The 18,541-nt window shown below is 35.4% G+C and overlaps 2 protein-coding genes across 2 annotated transcripts; one reads left to right on the forward strand and one right to left on the reverse strand.

Annotated features, from left to right (window-relative positions):
• Positions 1-284: 284 nt before the first annotated feature.
• LOC125582193 lies at positions 285-740 on the reverse strand. The gene has a single exon (XM_048748760.1). The coding sequence runs from the start codon at positions 738-740 to the stop codon at positions 285-287; it is 456 nt and encodes a 151-aa protein (XP_048604717.1).
• A 16,678-nt stretch (positions 741-17,418) lies between these two features.
• LOC106379309 (ethylene-responsive transcription factor ERF025-like) lies at positions 17,419-17,904 on the forward strand. Its single transcript, XM_048748761.1, has one exon. It carries the CDS (start codon positions 17,419-17,421, stop codon positions 17,902-17,904), a length of 486 nt encoding a protein of 161 aa, XP_048604718.1.
• Positions 17,905-18,541: the final 637 nt, after the last annotated feature.

Here is an 18,541-nt window from a genome sequence, read left to right on the forward strand (position 1 = left end):
CCCATCGACGGAACAGACCTTCCAACTTATGTTGCCCAGTGTACTTCAACGAAGAGATCCTGTTTCGGATTGCTTTATCAATCTGCCTGGTAATCGCTTCTGTAGTTACCCAAGGCCCCAAGTGTCTACGAGAGTTGCACTCCTTCCAAACCAAATAAATGGTTGTATGGAAGATCATTCGCAAAAGGATAGCATCCATCTTTTTTCTATTGCGCCGTAGCAAAGAAGTCACTGTCGTCGTCCAATCCAGAGAAGCAGCGGTGCCTAGCAGAGTAGCATTTAGATTAGAACAGACCGTAAACGTATAAGGGCAAGCAAAAAAACAGGTGGTCCCTGCTCTCGTCAGGCTCTCCACATAACATACAACCCTGTGTGATCCCCCACTGTCGCATACGGACTCCTGTAGAGAGTCTATCCTTAAACGTCAGCCAAACAATGAAAGTGTGGCGTGGTACTCCTTGGGTAAACCACACTAGATGATGCCAAGGTACTTCTGGCCCCCGAACTCTAATCTGATCCCATGTTCTCGCCGCTGAGAAATGGTCCTTAAAATCCTCCTCATTGTGCCTCCATAAAATAACATCACTTCCCGTCATAGCGTCTGGTTTCTGAGCATTTTCAATGGCAGTATACACATCACCAAACACTCTCCTCCCTCGCCCACGCATACCCCAAGCCTCATTTGGACACGCTTCAACTACACGAGCTTGTCGAGGAATACCCAAGTACTGCAGTCCCATATCTCATGTTGTGTCAATAATACTTCCAGTGCCTAACCAGTTGTCAAACCAGAAGAAAGTCGAGTCACCACTTCTAACTTCACAGCGCATGAAACTTGATGCCTCCGGTCTGAGCTGAAGCAATTTGTGCCAGAGCCATGATCCCCTATTAGTGTCCTTTGCGTCCCAAAAGGAACCACCTCGTAGTAACTCCGCTCCAACCCAAGCCACCCAAACTGATCCCGACAAGGAGAAGAGACGCCATATAAGTCCCAGAGCGAACACTCTAGATGTTTCTCGGAGCTTTCTAATCCCCAACCACCTTCACATTTCGGTAGGCAGAGATCGTTCCAAGCAACTTTTGCTTTATGATGATCATTTGGCGATCCAGACCACATGAAAGCACTACAAAGCCTCTCTATTTCATCCAAGCAAGCCATTGGTAAGATAAACGCGGTGCACCAGAAGTTGATGATACTAGAGATGACCGACTTTATCAGTTGTAGCCTGCCCGCAAAAGATAAGGACCGGTGGGACCAAGCCAGGAACTTGTTTCGAATCCTATCAATGAGAGGCTCATAATCAACTCTAGTCCACACCCTTGATGTTAGAGGAAGTCCAAGATATCTGAAGGGTAGAGATCCCACTAAGAGACCTCTATTCTCAGCGTACTGCTGCATAAGATGCTTGTTATGACCCGCTGCATACAGAGCAGACTTCGCCACATTTATGTGCAGACCCGACATACTAGCAAACTGATCCATCACTTCAATCACCCATTCAAAGATGAAACTTTCCCATCAGTGAAAACTAGAATATCGTCCGTAAAACTCAAATGAGTGAGTTTCACCGCTCTGCAATTTGGATGAAACCCAAAATTTCCATCTGCCGCTGATTTGTTTAAGAGCTTGGATAAGACGTTGTTCAGAATCACATAAAGATATGGTGACAATGAACATCCTTGTCTTATACCTCTCGCACTTGTGAAGAACCCTTCCAACTCTCCATTGATAGCCACTGAAAACGAAGCTGTAGAAACACATAGGTGAATCCAATGAATGAACAGCTCTGGTAGCCCCATCGCCTGTAACACTGAGACAATAAATCCCCATTTCACCGTATCAAATGCTTTTGAAATGTCGAATTTAACAGTTGCCCTATCAGTAGCAACCTCCAGATGATAACCTTTAACCAATTCGTTTGCTAGACACACATTCTCCAGCAGTATTCTCCCCTTGATGAAAGCGCATTGATTTGGCTCAATAGGAGAAGGTAGTATCTTCTTTAACCTGTTAGATAGGAGCTTTGAAATGACCTTGTACATCAGATTGCAACAAGCAATTGGACGAAAGTCTTTCATCGTCTGAGCTGAGATCTTCTTGGGTATCAGGGCCAGGATAGTAGCGTTCACCCCAGTTGGCAAGAATCCAAAATGAAAGAATGACTGGATAGCGGTAATGAAGTCCCTCCCCACAATGGGCCACATTGCCACGAAAAATTCCTTTGTAAAACCATCTGGACCGGGAACCTTTCCATTTGGTAGGGACAGCAGAGTAGCATGAATTTCAGTTGATGTCATGAGACATCTATAGCTGAGAAGATCCCGCAGCTCCTCCATTGAGACACTTACATTATCCGGCTGAGACTGCATAAATCTCTGGAAATAGCTAATTGCTTCGCGTTTGATGTCTGAAAGATTCGTCAAAACCTCACCCTCCTCCGTGTAAAGAATGTTTATGTTATTCTTTGCTGCTCTCTCCCGACAAGCATTGTGATAAAAGTGAGTGTTCTGATCCCCCAGCTCAAGCCACTGAATGCGAGACTTCTGCCGATAGAGCTGTTCCTCCTGACGAGCAAGATGGTTCCACTTCCGAGCTGCGTCAGCCTCAGCCTGGAAAGTAGTAGTGCATGGGTTAGCCAAAATCTGATTTTGACAGATACATAAGTCCTCGAATGCCTGTTTCGTTTGTATAGGGAGGTCTCCGAAACTGGTTCTGTTGAGCGAGCGAATATCATGTTTCAAGGTCTTCAGTTTCTGATGGAAACGGTGTAGTGTTGTTCTGGAGTGGTATAAAGGCTCAGTTTCTGTCCACTTCCGGCAAACCAGGGGCATCAACTCCTCGTTCTCAAGCAAGAAGTTAAAAAACTTGAATGGTTTCCTCGAGTTGACCTGACGCTCAGATAGAGTTTGCAGCAGGCATGATCTGAAACCCCCCTGCATCAAATTTGGCATATGACTGGGAAAGAACCTTAGCCAGTCACCGTTAATCAGGGCCATATCAACTTCTTACCCACCGGGTCCAAACCTCTCTTGTTCCACCACGTGAAACTGAACCTACGTAAGGTAAATCCAGAAGATTACAATCAGACACCAGCTCCTGAAACTGCCTCATACCAGATTGATCACCCAAATAGTCTTGGCACTGTGAGTGCTCGGAAGATGAGAGTGTGACATTATAATCACCATGCAGTATCCAGGGTAGTGATAGATGAGCATAAGCAGCTTTTGTACCTCGAATATCCTCCCAAAGCAGTCTTCTCTCCACAGTAAGATTTGATGCATAAATAGTTGAGCAAATAAATTGTTCTCCAGTTGCTGGTTTTTGTACTGCGCAACTGATCACTTGGGCACTTTTGTGAAGCAGAGTTACAACCACATCCTCACTCCAAGCAAACCAAACCCGTCCCAAAGGATCATGATCATAATTAGTAATTACTTGCCAACCAGGCAGAGCCGAAGCCATAATACCAGCGTGCTTCCCTTCCTGTACACGAGTTTCAGTAAGACTTCCAAAACACACTTTTTCCACTGTAACCCAGTCTTGAAGCGCTTTGTGTTTGTGCGGTAAATTAAATCCCCGCGTATTCCATGAAAAGAAACTCGTCATATCTTCCGTGAGGAAGAGTTTTTTAAAGGCCCCTGCATATTTTGAAGCTTCAAATCTCGAGTCGTTCGAATAGGCTTCCTATAAGCTTTCGTACCACTCTTGCTTGTCTTGACATGGTTTTTTGTGGCCAGCACTCTATCATGACCCTCCTTTGCACTCTCATCAACCCTTGTATCCTCCTCCTCTACCAAAAATTCACCCTCCTCCAATAACTCATTCTCTTCATTTAATGTCTCCAACACTTTGAACCGGGACGGAGAAACAGTCACTCGCAGAAGCCACATCAAAAGAAGTCTTTACTACCTCTGGGTCGTCAAGAGATGGGAGATTTCGACTTGGTATTTCCTTCCACCCCTGATTCTCCCCTCCTTCATTCATCTTTCCTGCATCTAGTTCAACGACTTCAACTGCATTTGCTAACTGATCAGCCACCACTCAATTAGCCAACTTTGATACTGGGAGAGCTTCCAATTCCGCCAATAGAGCCCCCACAGAGGAGTTCCTAGTCTCATTTACTTCCCCATCCACTACATTCTCCGAAATATCCTCTACCTGAACTCCATGATCAGCCCCAACGTGATTATCGTCCACTGGTTTATCCTCTATAGTCTTACTGAGAATTACTACTTGCTTTGACGTGCACTCCGAGCCCTTGTGACCCCATCTGCTACATATGTTACAGCGGGATTGCAGCCATGGGTAGCTAACCGCAACTTCAACTTTGGAGCCTTCCCGATCAGTAAACTTCACACTCTCCACAAGCGGTTCATGAAAATTAACTTCTAACAGCAACCTTGCAACATCCAATCTAGTACACCTCTCAGTAAAAGGGTGAAGCTTGACAAATTTCCCCACTGGTGAGGAGACACACTTAAGTCCCTTATGAGAAAACAAATAACAAGGCACAAACTTAAAATCAACTCAAAGTGGCATCACAGTCAAGTCAGGCGGCGAAGCTGCCGTCTCAGGAGTCTAGATGTTCACAACCAGAGGAACATCAGCCACATGCCAGTAGCGTCTACTGAGAACCCGCTGGCGTAGATCTTCATTTTCAATACGAAACAAGACAGTAGTTTTACTGAAGAATTGGACATCGATCTTCTGCTTTACTCCAGGAGTAGTCCAGATTCGATTCACCATGGCATGAATGGATCCCACATGAGGAGCATCCCCAATGAAATACCCCACCACACAAGCCTTCCAAAGCGGAACAGAACTCATAAACACTTCCTCTGAAATCTCTAGCGCATCAACACCATTCAAAACCTCAAACGCAGGACGCAGAGCAGCAACAGGAGGGGAGGCTGGAGCATTCCATGGATTGTGCGATCCCGAAACCACCAGATCCAAAGAACCCATCGATGATCCGCCAGAAACAAGAGACAGAGAAGAGGGAGAGAGGACGAGATTCTCGTTGATGAGCGTGAGGCTCACCCACGGTGGCAAGACGGCGGCGAGTCAAAACCTTTGGCGCCCAATTGCCAAGAGAGAAAAACTCTCTCTTTTTCTTTCCCTCTTTTGGTTCAGCTTATACTTAGGGGGTTTTTGGGAGATGAATTTGTGTAGAGTTTGTGAATTTTAAGAATCTATTGTTATTGGTTCTTAGATTTCAAAAATCTTAGTAGAATCTACTATTATTGGTTTAAGAATTTTCAAAATTCTTTCAAATCTCTTGTTATTCAAAAAGTTTGATTATTATTGATTTTCTAATTCTACCTAAATCTACTGCTATTGGGAGATGAATTATATTCATTTTTACTCATAAGACTCAACTTTGAAAATATCATATGTATCCATGTGATTTTCAAAATCCTTGTGATAAAAATACTAGAAAACAAAATAATTATTCTTACCAAATATCTCTTGCACTTTAAATCCAAATTATATGTTCAAAACTATAATTCATTACATTTAGATACTTTTACATTTTTGAATATATAATTATTTTTAAAAATATTACATTTTTTAATATAAATAATAATAATTACATTTACAAATCTTAATAATTTTAAAATATTTTTTTTAAATAGTTTCAATTTTTCTTTTTTGAATTTCAAAAATAAAATTCAAAAAAAATATTTTTTTATAAAATAGAAATCTTATAAAAATTATAAAAATGTTCGAATTTTAAAAAAATATATAAAAACAACTTTTTATTTTTTTATTTTTCATTACTTATTACATATATACCGCAACGGGTAAAATAGTCTTTTATATTTTTAATGAAACTTCTTTCGGTCATTTTCTTTTTTATTATGCTCTTTTTGTGACAAAATCTTTTAAAATGGATATTTAAGAAAAAAAATTCAATTTTGTATGTATCAGTATTATTTTTTTTTAATTTTAAAGTAAAAATAAATAATCATGCTATATGATTTAGAAAATAAATATATTCTATATTTATTTTACAAAAAATGATAGAAAAGAGGTAATACAAATTCATGAAAATCTATATCAATCTAAAAAAATTATGATCAAATTTCATAAGTCAATATATATAAATTTTCACAATCCACATAACTTTTTTAAATCTAACAACTCTCAAAATTCACAAATTCTACACAAATTTATTTTCCAATACTATTGGATTAAATTAATAATTCCAAGGAGGAGGATGATTGGTTTTGATTAGTTTAAATAAATGTAATCGCGCAGAATATGTGTTCTATTGGCAGCCTCGCTTTAAACTTACTAGATTTGTTAACCGTGCTACGCACGGATAAGATATTATATGTATTTCTCAATTCTAAAAAAATAATATATAATATTGTATTACATTATTTAAAGAATATAAAATAAAACTATATAACATAAATGTATTTTTTTAATTTTTTTGGAAATCATTATGTTGTTTGATTGTTGTACTTGATTCACATATTTGCATAGTTATTTGTGATGGATGAATAACTATATTTTATTATCAGTAAATAATATATATTTATTATATAATATAAGAAAAATAAAATTATTTACTTTTAAAACAAACTTGTCTCATGTTGGGGACTCGGTTATAGACATATCATATTCGAATGAGACATTTTTACAGTTATCAATCTTCTTAACAGTCAAGAAACAAATCAAAATATCAAAAAAATATCTCATACGATATCTTTGTGGAATAACTGCTCTGAAGAAATTGAATTAGACATAAAAAAAGACTGAAAATGATGTGCAGATGTGTTATCTAAGTCAGCTTTACAAAGTACTACTATTTATAGTTCATATATCATTTAAGTCAATATTTTCTTAAATATCTTGAAATAACTGATGCTACTTAATAATAAACTTTTGGCTGGCAAAAAAACAAATCAAATTGGTCTAATTATCGCTTAATTTGCCTAACTGATATATATGTATTTCTCAATTCTAAAAAAATAATGTATAATATTGTATTACATTATTTAAATACTATAAAATAAGACTACCTAACATAAATATATTTTTTAAAATTTCTTTGTGGAAATCATTATTTTGTTTGATTGTTGTACTTGATTCACATATTTGTGATAGATGAATAACTATATTTTTATTATCAGTAAATAATATATATTTATTATATAATATAAGAAAAATGAAATTATTTACTTTTTTTAAACAAAGTTGTCTCATGTTGGGGATTCGGTTATAGACATATAATATTCGAAGGAGACATTTTTACAGTTATCAATCTTCTTAACAATCAAGAAACAAATCAAAATATCAAAACAATATCTCATACGATCTCTTTGTAGAATAACTACTCTGAAGAAATTGAATTAGGCATCAAAAAGGACTGAAAATGATGTGCAGATGTGTTATCTAAGTCAGTTTTACAAAGTACTACTATTCATAGTTCATATATCATTTAAGTCCATCCTTTCTTAAACATCTTAAAATAACTGATACTAATTAATAATAAACTTTTGGCTGGAAAAAAAATCAAATTTGTCTATTTATCGCTTAAATATTGTATTATTGTCTAAAAAGCTTTCAATTGATATCATAGTTTAATTTTTATTAGTTTTTTTTTGTTAATTTTAGAGTTTTTTGTATTTAAGATTTGTTTTCCATATTAAGCTTTTATTCACATAATATATATATATATATATATATATATATGTTATAAAAATTACCATCAAATCAGTTTTACTTATGTATTATTTTATTTTTAATGAAAATTAGGGCTGTTCAATATGGTAAAACCGAACCGTACCAAACCGAACCGAACCAAACTGAAATAGACAATATGGTTTGGTTTTGGTATATACCATATAAACCGAGTGGATATAATTTTATAAAAACCGTAGGATTTGGATATGGTTTGGTATATAACCGATTAAACCGAATAAACCGAACAAAACCGATTAAAAGTAGAAACATGTAAATATGTATCTATTTTATAACAATACATGAAAATCTATTTGTTGCATAAATTGAATTTGTGCTAATATCTATTACCATAATTTTATAGTAATAAAAACCTTAATTTGTAAAACACTTGAACTATAATTAAATAACAATACATCGCAATTCATACATCTTATTTTCTAAATCTTCTTTTGATCTTTTTGCTTTATTTTAGTCTTCACTAAATTAATATGAAGATTATAAATTTGATGGACAATAATTAAGGGAAAATTTTCACAATTTGTTTTTTATCTTTAAACAAACAGAGTTTCGTGTTCAATTGAAAAAGCATGACTTTAATATACACTAAATATGGAAGAGTGGTAAAACTTTTCTTTCATGTTTCTGTTTTGTTTCATATTTTTATTTTCAAAATTTCAAGCTTTCATTTTAGTTATAGATTTGATTAGGCATGGGCATTCGGGGTCCCAATCGGGTTTCGGTTTTATCCAATCGGGTTTCGGTTTTTCGGGTTTATCAAAATCAGCCCCATTCGGATTATATGAAAGTTCGGTTCGGGGCCGGTTCGGGTTCTATCGGATTCGGGTCGGAGTTAGTAAATCTTCAAAGAACCGGTACAACCCAATATACTTTCGGGTTCGGGTCCCAATCGGTTTTTCGGTTTAAAAGTACCTGATTTTTACCTATTTTATAACCAAAACATGAGTAAAATCGGTTCTTCAGTTTTAAAATACCTGATTTGTACCTATTTTGTAACCAAAACTTAAGTAAAATCGATTCAAAAAGTAAGCAACATCAACCGTGATCATTCAAAGTCAAACGAAAAATAAACATATTTACTGATAAAAAGAAAACCAAATAAATAAAAACATAAAACGAAAACCAAGTTCTCATGAAATGAGAAACATTGTTTAACGAAAACAAAATCTAAATCTAAATACTTCAAGATTCAACGGCCATCTTCAACCATCAACCTTCATGTAATAGATAAGTATTTTAGATTTTCAATATTTCTTAGTGTATTTTGGATACATATTAGGAATTGACATCATGTTTGGTACGAGATCTTTTCGAGATTTTGAATATTTCGGGTTCTATCGGATATCCATTTAGATTCGGGTTCGGTTCGGATAATATCCATAACCCGAAATACCACAAAACAAGATCCATTCGGTATTTACGTCGGGTTCGGATCGGTTCGGATTCATTTTTATCGGATCGGATTCGGTTCGGGTTTTCGGGTTCGGTTTATTTGCTCAGCCCTAGATTTGATTATTTTATTTGATGGTAGAAGCATTTTTACTTTTTTGTTCATTTATTTGAACATGTGATATATTTTTAATAAATGATTGTGTTGACAATATGACTCTAAAATTCATATAATATGATCTCAAACTACATAATTATGTTTTTTTGGTATAAAATCGAATAAACCAAAAACCAAATAAACCAAAAACCGAATAAACCAAAAACCGACGGTATATAAACCGAACTGACCCGAAGTAAATATGGATTTAGAATGGTAGTTATATTTTACTAACCAAAATACCGAAAACCAGAGAAAACCGAATCTAAACCGAACCGATATCCGGATTGAACACCCCTAAATTGAAAATACACTTTTTAAATAATTTAATTTAAAATAAAATTATATATTAATTTGTTGTATTCTAACAATTTGATTGATTTAATTAATTTGCTTTGCTGGATAACTTAAAAAGTTTTCATATGAATCAGGGAAAGCAAGCTTATGTTGTTATATTATATTTATTTGTGTATATGTAATCTATATATAATGCTAGTGTAATAAAGAAAGAACATTATTTTTTTTGTAAATTCACAGAGATACATTATTACAATTTGAAATTATTCAAAATTGAATAAAATGGTAATTAAATAAATCTAATTTTTTTTTATCTTGTTTAGTTGGATTCTCATGAAAAGATAGCGATAGGTTAAACAAATGTTTCAAAATTTGTTGTGTTATTGTTTTGTCTATAAATTACAAAATTTATTGAATTGATATATTTAATTATTGCACCCTTAAAAAATATTTTATTAAGACATTAGAGAACTATGTTTTGAGTTGTTTTGTCAAAATTGTACAAAAATCTATGCTTTTTCATATTTGTCACAAAAATTTATATGTTAAACTTACTTTTACAAAATTCTTAACTTTGTCACGAAAACAAAAATCTATGATTTTCATATTTGTCAATGTTCCCACACTTTCAAAGAATATATTAGTTTAGTCACTTCCTTTATTTTTTTTTACAAAACAAAGTATTGGAGTCTCTTCAAAGTTGAATCCATATTACTGTAAATGTACATAAGAGTTTGTGATTACATATTTAGTGATTCTTGTATATATGTGCAAGAAAGTTTCAATAGCTTAGTGGTATCTGGCCTATATTTATGTCGTATTAACCCGGGTTCGATCATTTCCTTTGCATTGTTTTTTCATTTTTTACGAAAAAATAAATGAGATGACGTGGCAACTTCGGACTCTCTGATTGAATGATTTTTTGTGCCTACGTGGACACTCTAAGAAGAGCTTATATTCCCCTTTTAGTATAAAACTGAATAAACCAAAAACCGACGGTATATAAACCGAACTGAACCGAAGTAAATATGGATTTAGAATGGTAGTTATATTTTACTAACCAAAATACCGAAAACCGGAGAAAACCGAATCTAAACCGAACCGATATCCGGATTGAACACCCCTAAATTGAAAATACACTTTTTAAATAATTTAATTTAAAATAAAATTATATATTAATTTGTTGTATTCTAACAATTTGATTGATTAAATTAATTTGCTTTGGTGGATAACTTAAAAAGTATTCATATGAATCGGGGAAAGTAAGCTTATGTTGTTATATTATATTTATTTGTGTATATGGAATCTATATATAATACTAGTGTAATAAAGAAAGAACATTATTTTTTTGTAACTTCACAAAGATACATTATTACAATTTGAAATTATTCAAAATTGAATAAAATGGTAATTAAATAAATCTAATTTTTTTTATCTTGTTTAGTTGGATTCTCATGAAAAGATAGCGATAGGTTAAACAAATGTTTCAAAATTTGTTGTGTTATTGTTTTTTCTATAAATTACAAAATTTATTGAATTGATATATTTAATTATTGCACCCTTAAAAAATATTTTATTAAGACATTAGAGAACTATGTTTTGAGTTGTTTTGTCAAAATTGTACAAAAATCTATGCTTTTTCATATTTGTCACAAAAATTTATATGTTAAACTTACTTTTACAAAATTCTTAACTTTGTCACGAAAACAAAAATCTATGATTTTTCATATTTGTCAATGTTCTCACACTTTCAAAGAATATATTAGTTTAGTCACTTACTTTATTTTTTTTTACAAAACAAAGTATTGGAGTCTCTTGAAAGTTGAATCCATATTACTGTACATGTACATAAGAGTTTGTGATTACATATTTAGTGATTCTTGTATATATGTGTAAGAAATTTTCAATAGCTTAGTGGTATCTGGCCTATATTTATGTCGTACTAACCCGAGTTCGATCATTTCCTTTGCATTGTTTTTTCATTTTTTACGAAAAAAATAAATGAGATGACGTGGCAACTTCGGACTCTCTGATTGGACGATTATTTGTGCCTACTTTATTTGTGTCACAAAAATTTATATGTTAAACTTACTTTTACAAAATTCTTAACTTTGTCACGAAAACAAAAATCTATGATTTTCATATTTGTCAATGTTCCCACACTTTCAAAGAATATATTAGTTTAGTCACTTCCTTTATTTTTTTTTACAAAACAAAGTATTGGAGTCTCTTCAAAGTTGAATCCATATTACTGTAAATGTACATAAGAGTTTGTGATTACATATTTAGTGATTCTTGTATATATGTGCAAGAAAGTTTCAATAGCTTAGTGGTATCTGGCCTATATTTATGTCGTATTAACCCGGGTTCGATCATTTCCTTTGCATTGTTTTTTCATTTTTTACGAAAAAATAAATGAGATGACGTGGCAACTTCGGACTCTCTGATTGAATGATTTTTTGTGCCTACGTGGACACTCTAAGAAGAGCTTATATTCCCCTTTTAGTATAAAACTGAATAAACCAAAAACCGACGGTATATAAACCGAACTGAACCGAAGTAAATATGGATTTAGAATGGTAGTTATATTTTACTAACCAAAATACCGAAAACCGGAGAAAACCGAATCTAAACCGAACCGATATCCGGATTGAACACCCCTAAATTGAAAATACACTTTTTAAATAATTTAATTTAAAATAAAATTATATATTAATTTGTTGTATTCTAACAATTTGATTGATTAAATTAATTTGCTTTGGTGGATAACTTAAAAAGTATTCATATGAATCGGGGAAAGTAAGCTTATGTTGTTATATTATATTTATTTGTGTATATGGAATCTATATATAATACTAGTGTAATAAAGAAAGAACATTATTTTTTTGTAACTTCACAAAGATACATTATTACAATTTGAAATTATTCAAAATTGAATAAAATGGTAATTAAATAAATCTAATTTTTTTTATCTTGTTTAGTTGGATTCTCATGAAAAGATAGCGATAGGTTAAACAAATGTTTCAAAATTTGTTGTGTTATTGTTTTTTCTATAAATTACAAAATTTATTGAATTGATATATTTAATTATTGCACCCTTAAAAAATATTTTATTAAGACATTAGAGAACTATGTTTTGAGTTGTTTTGTCAAAATTGTACAAAAATCTATGCTTTTTCATATTTGTCACAAAAATTTATATGTTAAACTTACTTTTACAAAATTCTTAACTTTGTCACGAAAACAAAAATCTATGATTTTTCATATTTGTCAATGTTCTCACACTTTCAAAGAATATATTAGTTTAGTCACTTACTTTATTTTTTTTTACAAAACAAAGTATTGGAGTCTCTTGAAAGTTGAATCCATATTACTGTACATGTACATAAGAGTTTGTGATTACATATTTAGTGATTCTTGTATATATGTGTAAGAAATTTTCAATAGCTTAGTGGTATCTGGCCTATATTTATGTCGTACTAACCCGAGTTCGATCATTTCCTTTGCATTGTTTTTTCATTTTTTACGAAAAAAATAAATGAGATGACGTGGCAACTTCGGACTCTCTGATTGGACGATTATTTGTGCCTACGTGGATATTCTAAGAAGAGTTTATATTCTCCTTTTAGTATAGTATATATATATATATATATATATATATATATATATATATATATTGAGATCGTTGGCAAAAGTGGAAATGAATACCTTTTGGTACAGCTCATTAAGAATGGATACGCTTACGGAAGAGCATCATTCACTGTGTTCCAACTACAAAATGGTCTGATTTGTTTAATGTTCCAAATTCTTTACTGTATTTAACTACAGTTTGGAAATATTAAATAGAAATGTCATAAACAACTTTATTTGTTCAATGATCGTTTTATGTTTTAAACTTTGAATAATGACATGTGATTGCTCCTGTAGACGTCAGCACAACCACATTCACAAAATTGTACAAAATATTATAGTATATTCAACTGTTAAACTGCTCTTAAAATATTATGGTTTCCAGAAAATCAAGTTACTGAAAACATCAATTTTTTAAAAAAAGATGCACTTAATTGATAAATTGTTCTCTTGAAATCGTATTTGTCAAGTTATACTTCTAATGGTTTAAATGTATTTTTCAAAAGCTTGTTTTGTTTTTATGCAATGTAATCTATCAATTCTTTTGTTATCATTTTTGATAAATTGATTGAATAAAATATTTGTTTACGGAAGAAGCACCAAATTGATAAAATAGCTGTATCAAATATTTTTAAATATTAAACATATTTTATTATATACAATTTAAATTATAGTTATCATTGTTTATCTAGTCTTTTGTTTATTTAGCGTATTTCTTACTTTCTGACAACCATAAATATACTGCGAGTACTTTTGCTCATTCGTAACGCGAAATGTTGTTCTTCTGTCCCATCAATTCTCTATTGGTTTACTGTAACTTTATTATGACCTTAAATTCGTTTGGCTGAATAGATTACCCATAAGACCATAAATCAAGTCACTATCAGAAGCTCTACTCAGTTTAAATGTATAAAAAATTACTGCATAAATGGTAAGAATCCAATCAATAAGTGTTTAATTGGGGATTTGGTCATCTTAAGTGGCTGTCTCTACATGGGGTTCACAAATGCATTTTTATACTTCTAATGGTTTAAATGTATTTTTCAAAAGCTTATTTTGTCTTTATGCAATGTAATCTATAAATTCTTTTGTTATCATTTTGATAAATTGATTGAATAAAATATGTGTTTACGGAAGAAGCACCAAATTGATAAAATAGCTGTATCAAATATTTTTAAATATTAAACATTTTTTTTTTATAACCCGAGTATCCTGGTCCCATCGAGGTGGTCCAGACTAGAGACCGAAGTGAGCAAGGACGCTGCCAGGGCGTCACCATGTGGCTCACCGTGTAACGGTCTTCAGTCTCGGGTACTGCAGCCCACATATAAATTCCGCAGTGGCCAAGACTCGAACCCAGAGACAGACACTCCAGCTGGAGCTCCTATACTACTAGACCAAAGCAACTTGGTTAAACATATTTTATTATATACAATTTAAATTATAGTTATCATTGTTTATCTAGCCTTTTGTTTATTTAGCGTATTTCTTACTTTCTGACAACCATTGAGAGTACAAATATACTGCGAGTACTTTTGCTCATTCGTAACGCGAAATGTTGTTCTTCTGTCCCATCAATTCTCTATTGGTTTACTGTAACTTTATTATAACCTTAAATTCGTTTGGCTGAATAGATTACCCATAAGACCGTAAATCAAGTCACTATCAGAAGCTCTACTCAGTTTAAATGTATAAAAAATTACTGCATAAGTGGAAAGAATCGAATCAATAAGTATTTAATTGGGGATTTGGTCATCTTAAGTGGCTGTCTCTCTCCGCGGCGACTTCGGTCGTCTCGAGCTCAAACTCGCCAAGGTCGAGATGCCCGGACTCATGGCTTGCCGTACCGAGTTCGGCCCATCTCAGCCCTTCAAAGGCGATAGAATCACCGGATCTCTCCACATGACCATCCAAACCGACGTCCTCATCGAGACCCTAACCGCCCTCGGCGCTGAAGTCAGATGGTGCTCCTGCAACATCGTCTACAGAAGAAGCCTCCTCCGATTGTCGTGATTCGCTCAAGTAAAAGGAGAAAGCAGCGGAGAGAGGAAGAGGGTCGGACCATAACCCTAATTCCCAAAATCACGAGTCGATTCGAGGGTCTGGTGGCGATGGGTCGTCGAGGTCGGTTTCGGTTGCGGAGAGTGTCGTGTTTGGTAAAGAGAAGGACTTTAACGGTGGAATGAACAGAGAGCTCGATGGCAGTGAAAGCGTGGTTTCGTTAGTGCCTTGTCGAAGCTCTGGATTGGAGCCATCATCCAAGGTGGTTTCCTCGCTTGGAGGGACGACGCGCTCGCGTGGAGGCCGTGGCGTGAGAAGATCGGATTGCATGTTCGAGTTGTGGTTCCGGGAGATGGAGGCTACCACAGATCCGTCGTCGCCGGCTTTTCTCCGGGGGGTGGAGGCTCCTTCAGCTCCGCCGACGCCGGTTCAAGTTCCCGGGAAGGGAGTCTTCCTTAGATTTACCTTCGCCGGTTTGGTGACGGAGTGCGGATGCTTTCATAGATCCGCGCTGCCGATGAGAAACCCGAAGCTTTTGGGTTAAGGTTACTATTGTTCGTTTAGTGCGAAACTAGAAGTGGTTACTGTCTAGGTGGTTCTGGGTTAGGGCGGAGGAGTTCTCGGTTTGATGATGAAGCTCTCTGCTGAGGTGAAGTTGGTCAAGTCAACAATTAGGTGGTTATCGATACGCACGTCTAGGGTTTTAAGCGGTTCAAAGGCGGAGATGATCTCGTGTTTCGATTGATCTCTTCCGCGTGTTGACAGTGCGGGTAGTGGTTGGAAGTTTGGTTGTGTCGGGGGATATCTCGATGGTTTGAGAAAGACCTCCGACATGATGTAAAAGCAAGGAAAATAGTCTCCGGGGTGTGAAGGTGGTCCTGTGCCTTAAGCCGCCGGCAAGTGGTTTCCTATTTCCTTTTCTATGTATTTTTTAAGGCTTCTATCTTAGTTTCTTGCGTTTAAGTCAAGTTGGGTTCGGGTTTGTTGGATGAGTTTCTCGTCGCAGGACGATGGAAGCTATCTGGAGTAAAGGTTGTTGCTTGAGCGAAGCCTCCTCCTTGGTCCTCGTATTGAATTCTGGCGGATGAGATCTCGGTATCGATTGATTCTCTCTGACATTAGGCGGTCCTGGGAGGTTTGGCGTTCGTGGTGAAAAAGGTGAGGAGTCTATGGGCTCCGGTGAAGCGTAGTGAATCGATAGGCGATTCTAAGGTGGTTGTTGAGTTGGTGCGGTTCGCGTGAAGGCGGCCGACATCACCCTTTCTCTCTTGGGCCGGTGTAGCCTTGTCGGCTTACGGTTTCGTTTGTTTTGTTTGGTTGCCCGTTTAGTGTTGTGGGCTTTTGTATTTGGGCTTCGGCCATTGGGCTTGGCCCGTAACTTTTAATAAAATAATAACTTGACGGAAAAAAAAAAGTGGCTGTCTCTACATGGGGTTCACAAATGCATTTTTATACTTCTAATGGTTTAAATGTATTTTTCAAAAGCTTGTTTTGTTTTTATGCAATGTAATCTATCAATTCTTTTGTTATCATTTTTGATAAATTGATTAAATAAAATATTTGTTTACGGAAGAAGCACCAAATTGATAAAATGGCTGTATCAAATATTTTTAAATATTAAACATATTTTATTATATACAATTTAAATTATAGTTATCATTGTTTATCTAGCCTTTTGTTTATTTAGCGTATTTCTTACTTTCTGACAACCATTGAGAGTACAAATATACTGCGAGTACTTTTGCTCATTGTAACGCGAAATGTTGTTCTTCTGTCCCATCAATTCTCTATTGGTTTACTGTAACTTTATTATAACCTTAAATTCGTTTGGCTGAATAGATTACCCATAAGGCCATAAGTCAAGTCACTATCAGAAGCTCTACTCAGTTTAAATGTATATACTCAGTTTGATTGGGGATTTGGTCATCTTAAGTGGCTGTCTCTACATGGGGTTCACAAATATACTTCTAGTTTGCAAATCTTGGTTGACATTTTAAGCAATGAGTATACAAATTATAGTGGTACTGGTTATAAAAAGACTTTATAATATGTCAAAACGAGGAATGAGCAACGTGAAGAATTGCAATTTCATATAAATATACACACATTGATACGAAAAGACAGAACACAGTTTCATTTTTTTTTTTTGTCAAAGGACACAGTTACATTTCACTTAAGCAGTTAAGCTTAGTCATCAGACAAAACATAAAAGCTTCTTCGTGTTTTCTTTATGTCGAACGGTAGTAATTCGCTGACCACCCGGACGACGTCGTTTCGTGTAGCTTCCCTGGCATTGCCTTCAAAATCTTCTGATCAGTCTCCTCAGTCATCTCCAGGCTCATCTTCTTCCCCAACTCCAACGCCGACGCCTTCTCTCTCCGCCGGTGGATCTTCGGCGAGAAGAACGGCGACTGGATTATCCGGCCGGCACTCATTATTCAGGGGAATTCGTCTACGGAACGGAAAATGGGTGTCGGAGATTCGAGAGCCGCGTAAAACGACGCGAATTTGGCTCGGGACTTATCCCGTCCCGGAGATGGCTGCCGCCGCTTACGACGTGGCGGCGCTAGCTCTGAAAGGCCCCAACGCCGTTTTGAACTTTCCTGGTTTGGCTTTGACTTATGTGGCTCCGGCTTCTAACTCTGCCGCGGATATTAGAGCTGAAAGCTTGTATTTCGTCACTGCCTCACAAACGTACATGGAGGATCCTATATAAACTAATTACAGTTTGTAGATCCTCAAAGAGAGGAGGGAATATAGGAAAACAGAGTATATACGATAAGGATAAACGTAACAAGAATATTTGACATATTCTTTCACCCTCCCGCAGTGAGATCGTTGGCGCAGCGAACGGTTAAGCTGGATCGGAAGTCTGTGAACAGCGACGTTGGAAGGCCCTTTGTGAAGATGTCTGCGTATTGGAGTGAAGATGGAACGTGAATGACTTTGACTTGCCCAAGTGCCACCTTCTCCCGAACAAAGTGAAGGTCGATCTCTATATGTTTTGTTCGTTGATGCTTCACCGGATTAGAAGACAAGTAGACAGAGCTGATATTGTCGCAGAAGACCAAGGTAGCGGTGCGTAGTGGGCAGTGTAGCTCCAGTAGTAGGTTTCGTAAGAAGCAAGTCTCAGCAACTGCGTTTGCTATGCCTTTGTACTCGGCCTCCGCACTCGATCTTGACACCGTTTGTTGTCTTTTTGAAGACCAAGAGATCAGGTTTTCACCAAGATAGACAGCATAGCCAGATGTGGAGCGTCTGGTGTCAGGACATCCAGCCCAATCAGCGTCTGAGTATGCCGTGAGTGTGGTAAGCTTGGACTTGTAAATTTGAAGACCATGCGCACTTGTTCC

This window comes from Brassica napus, chromosome C2 (genome assembly GCF_020379485.1).
Source record: "Brassica napus cultivar Da-Ae chromosome C2, Da-Ae, whole genome shotgun sequence".
Taxonomy (NCBI): Eukaryota; Viridiplantae; Streptophyta; class Magnoliopsida; order Brassicales; family Brassicaceae; genus Brassica; species Brassica napus.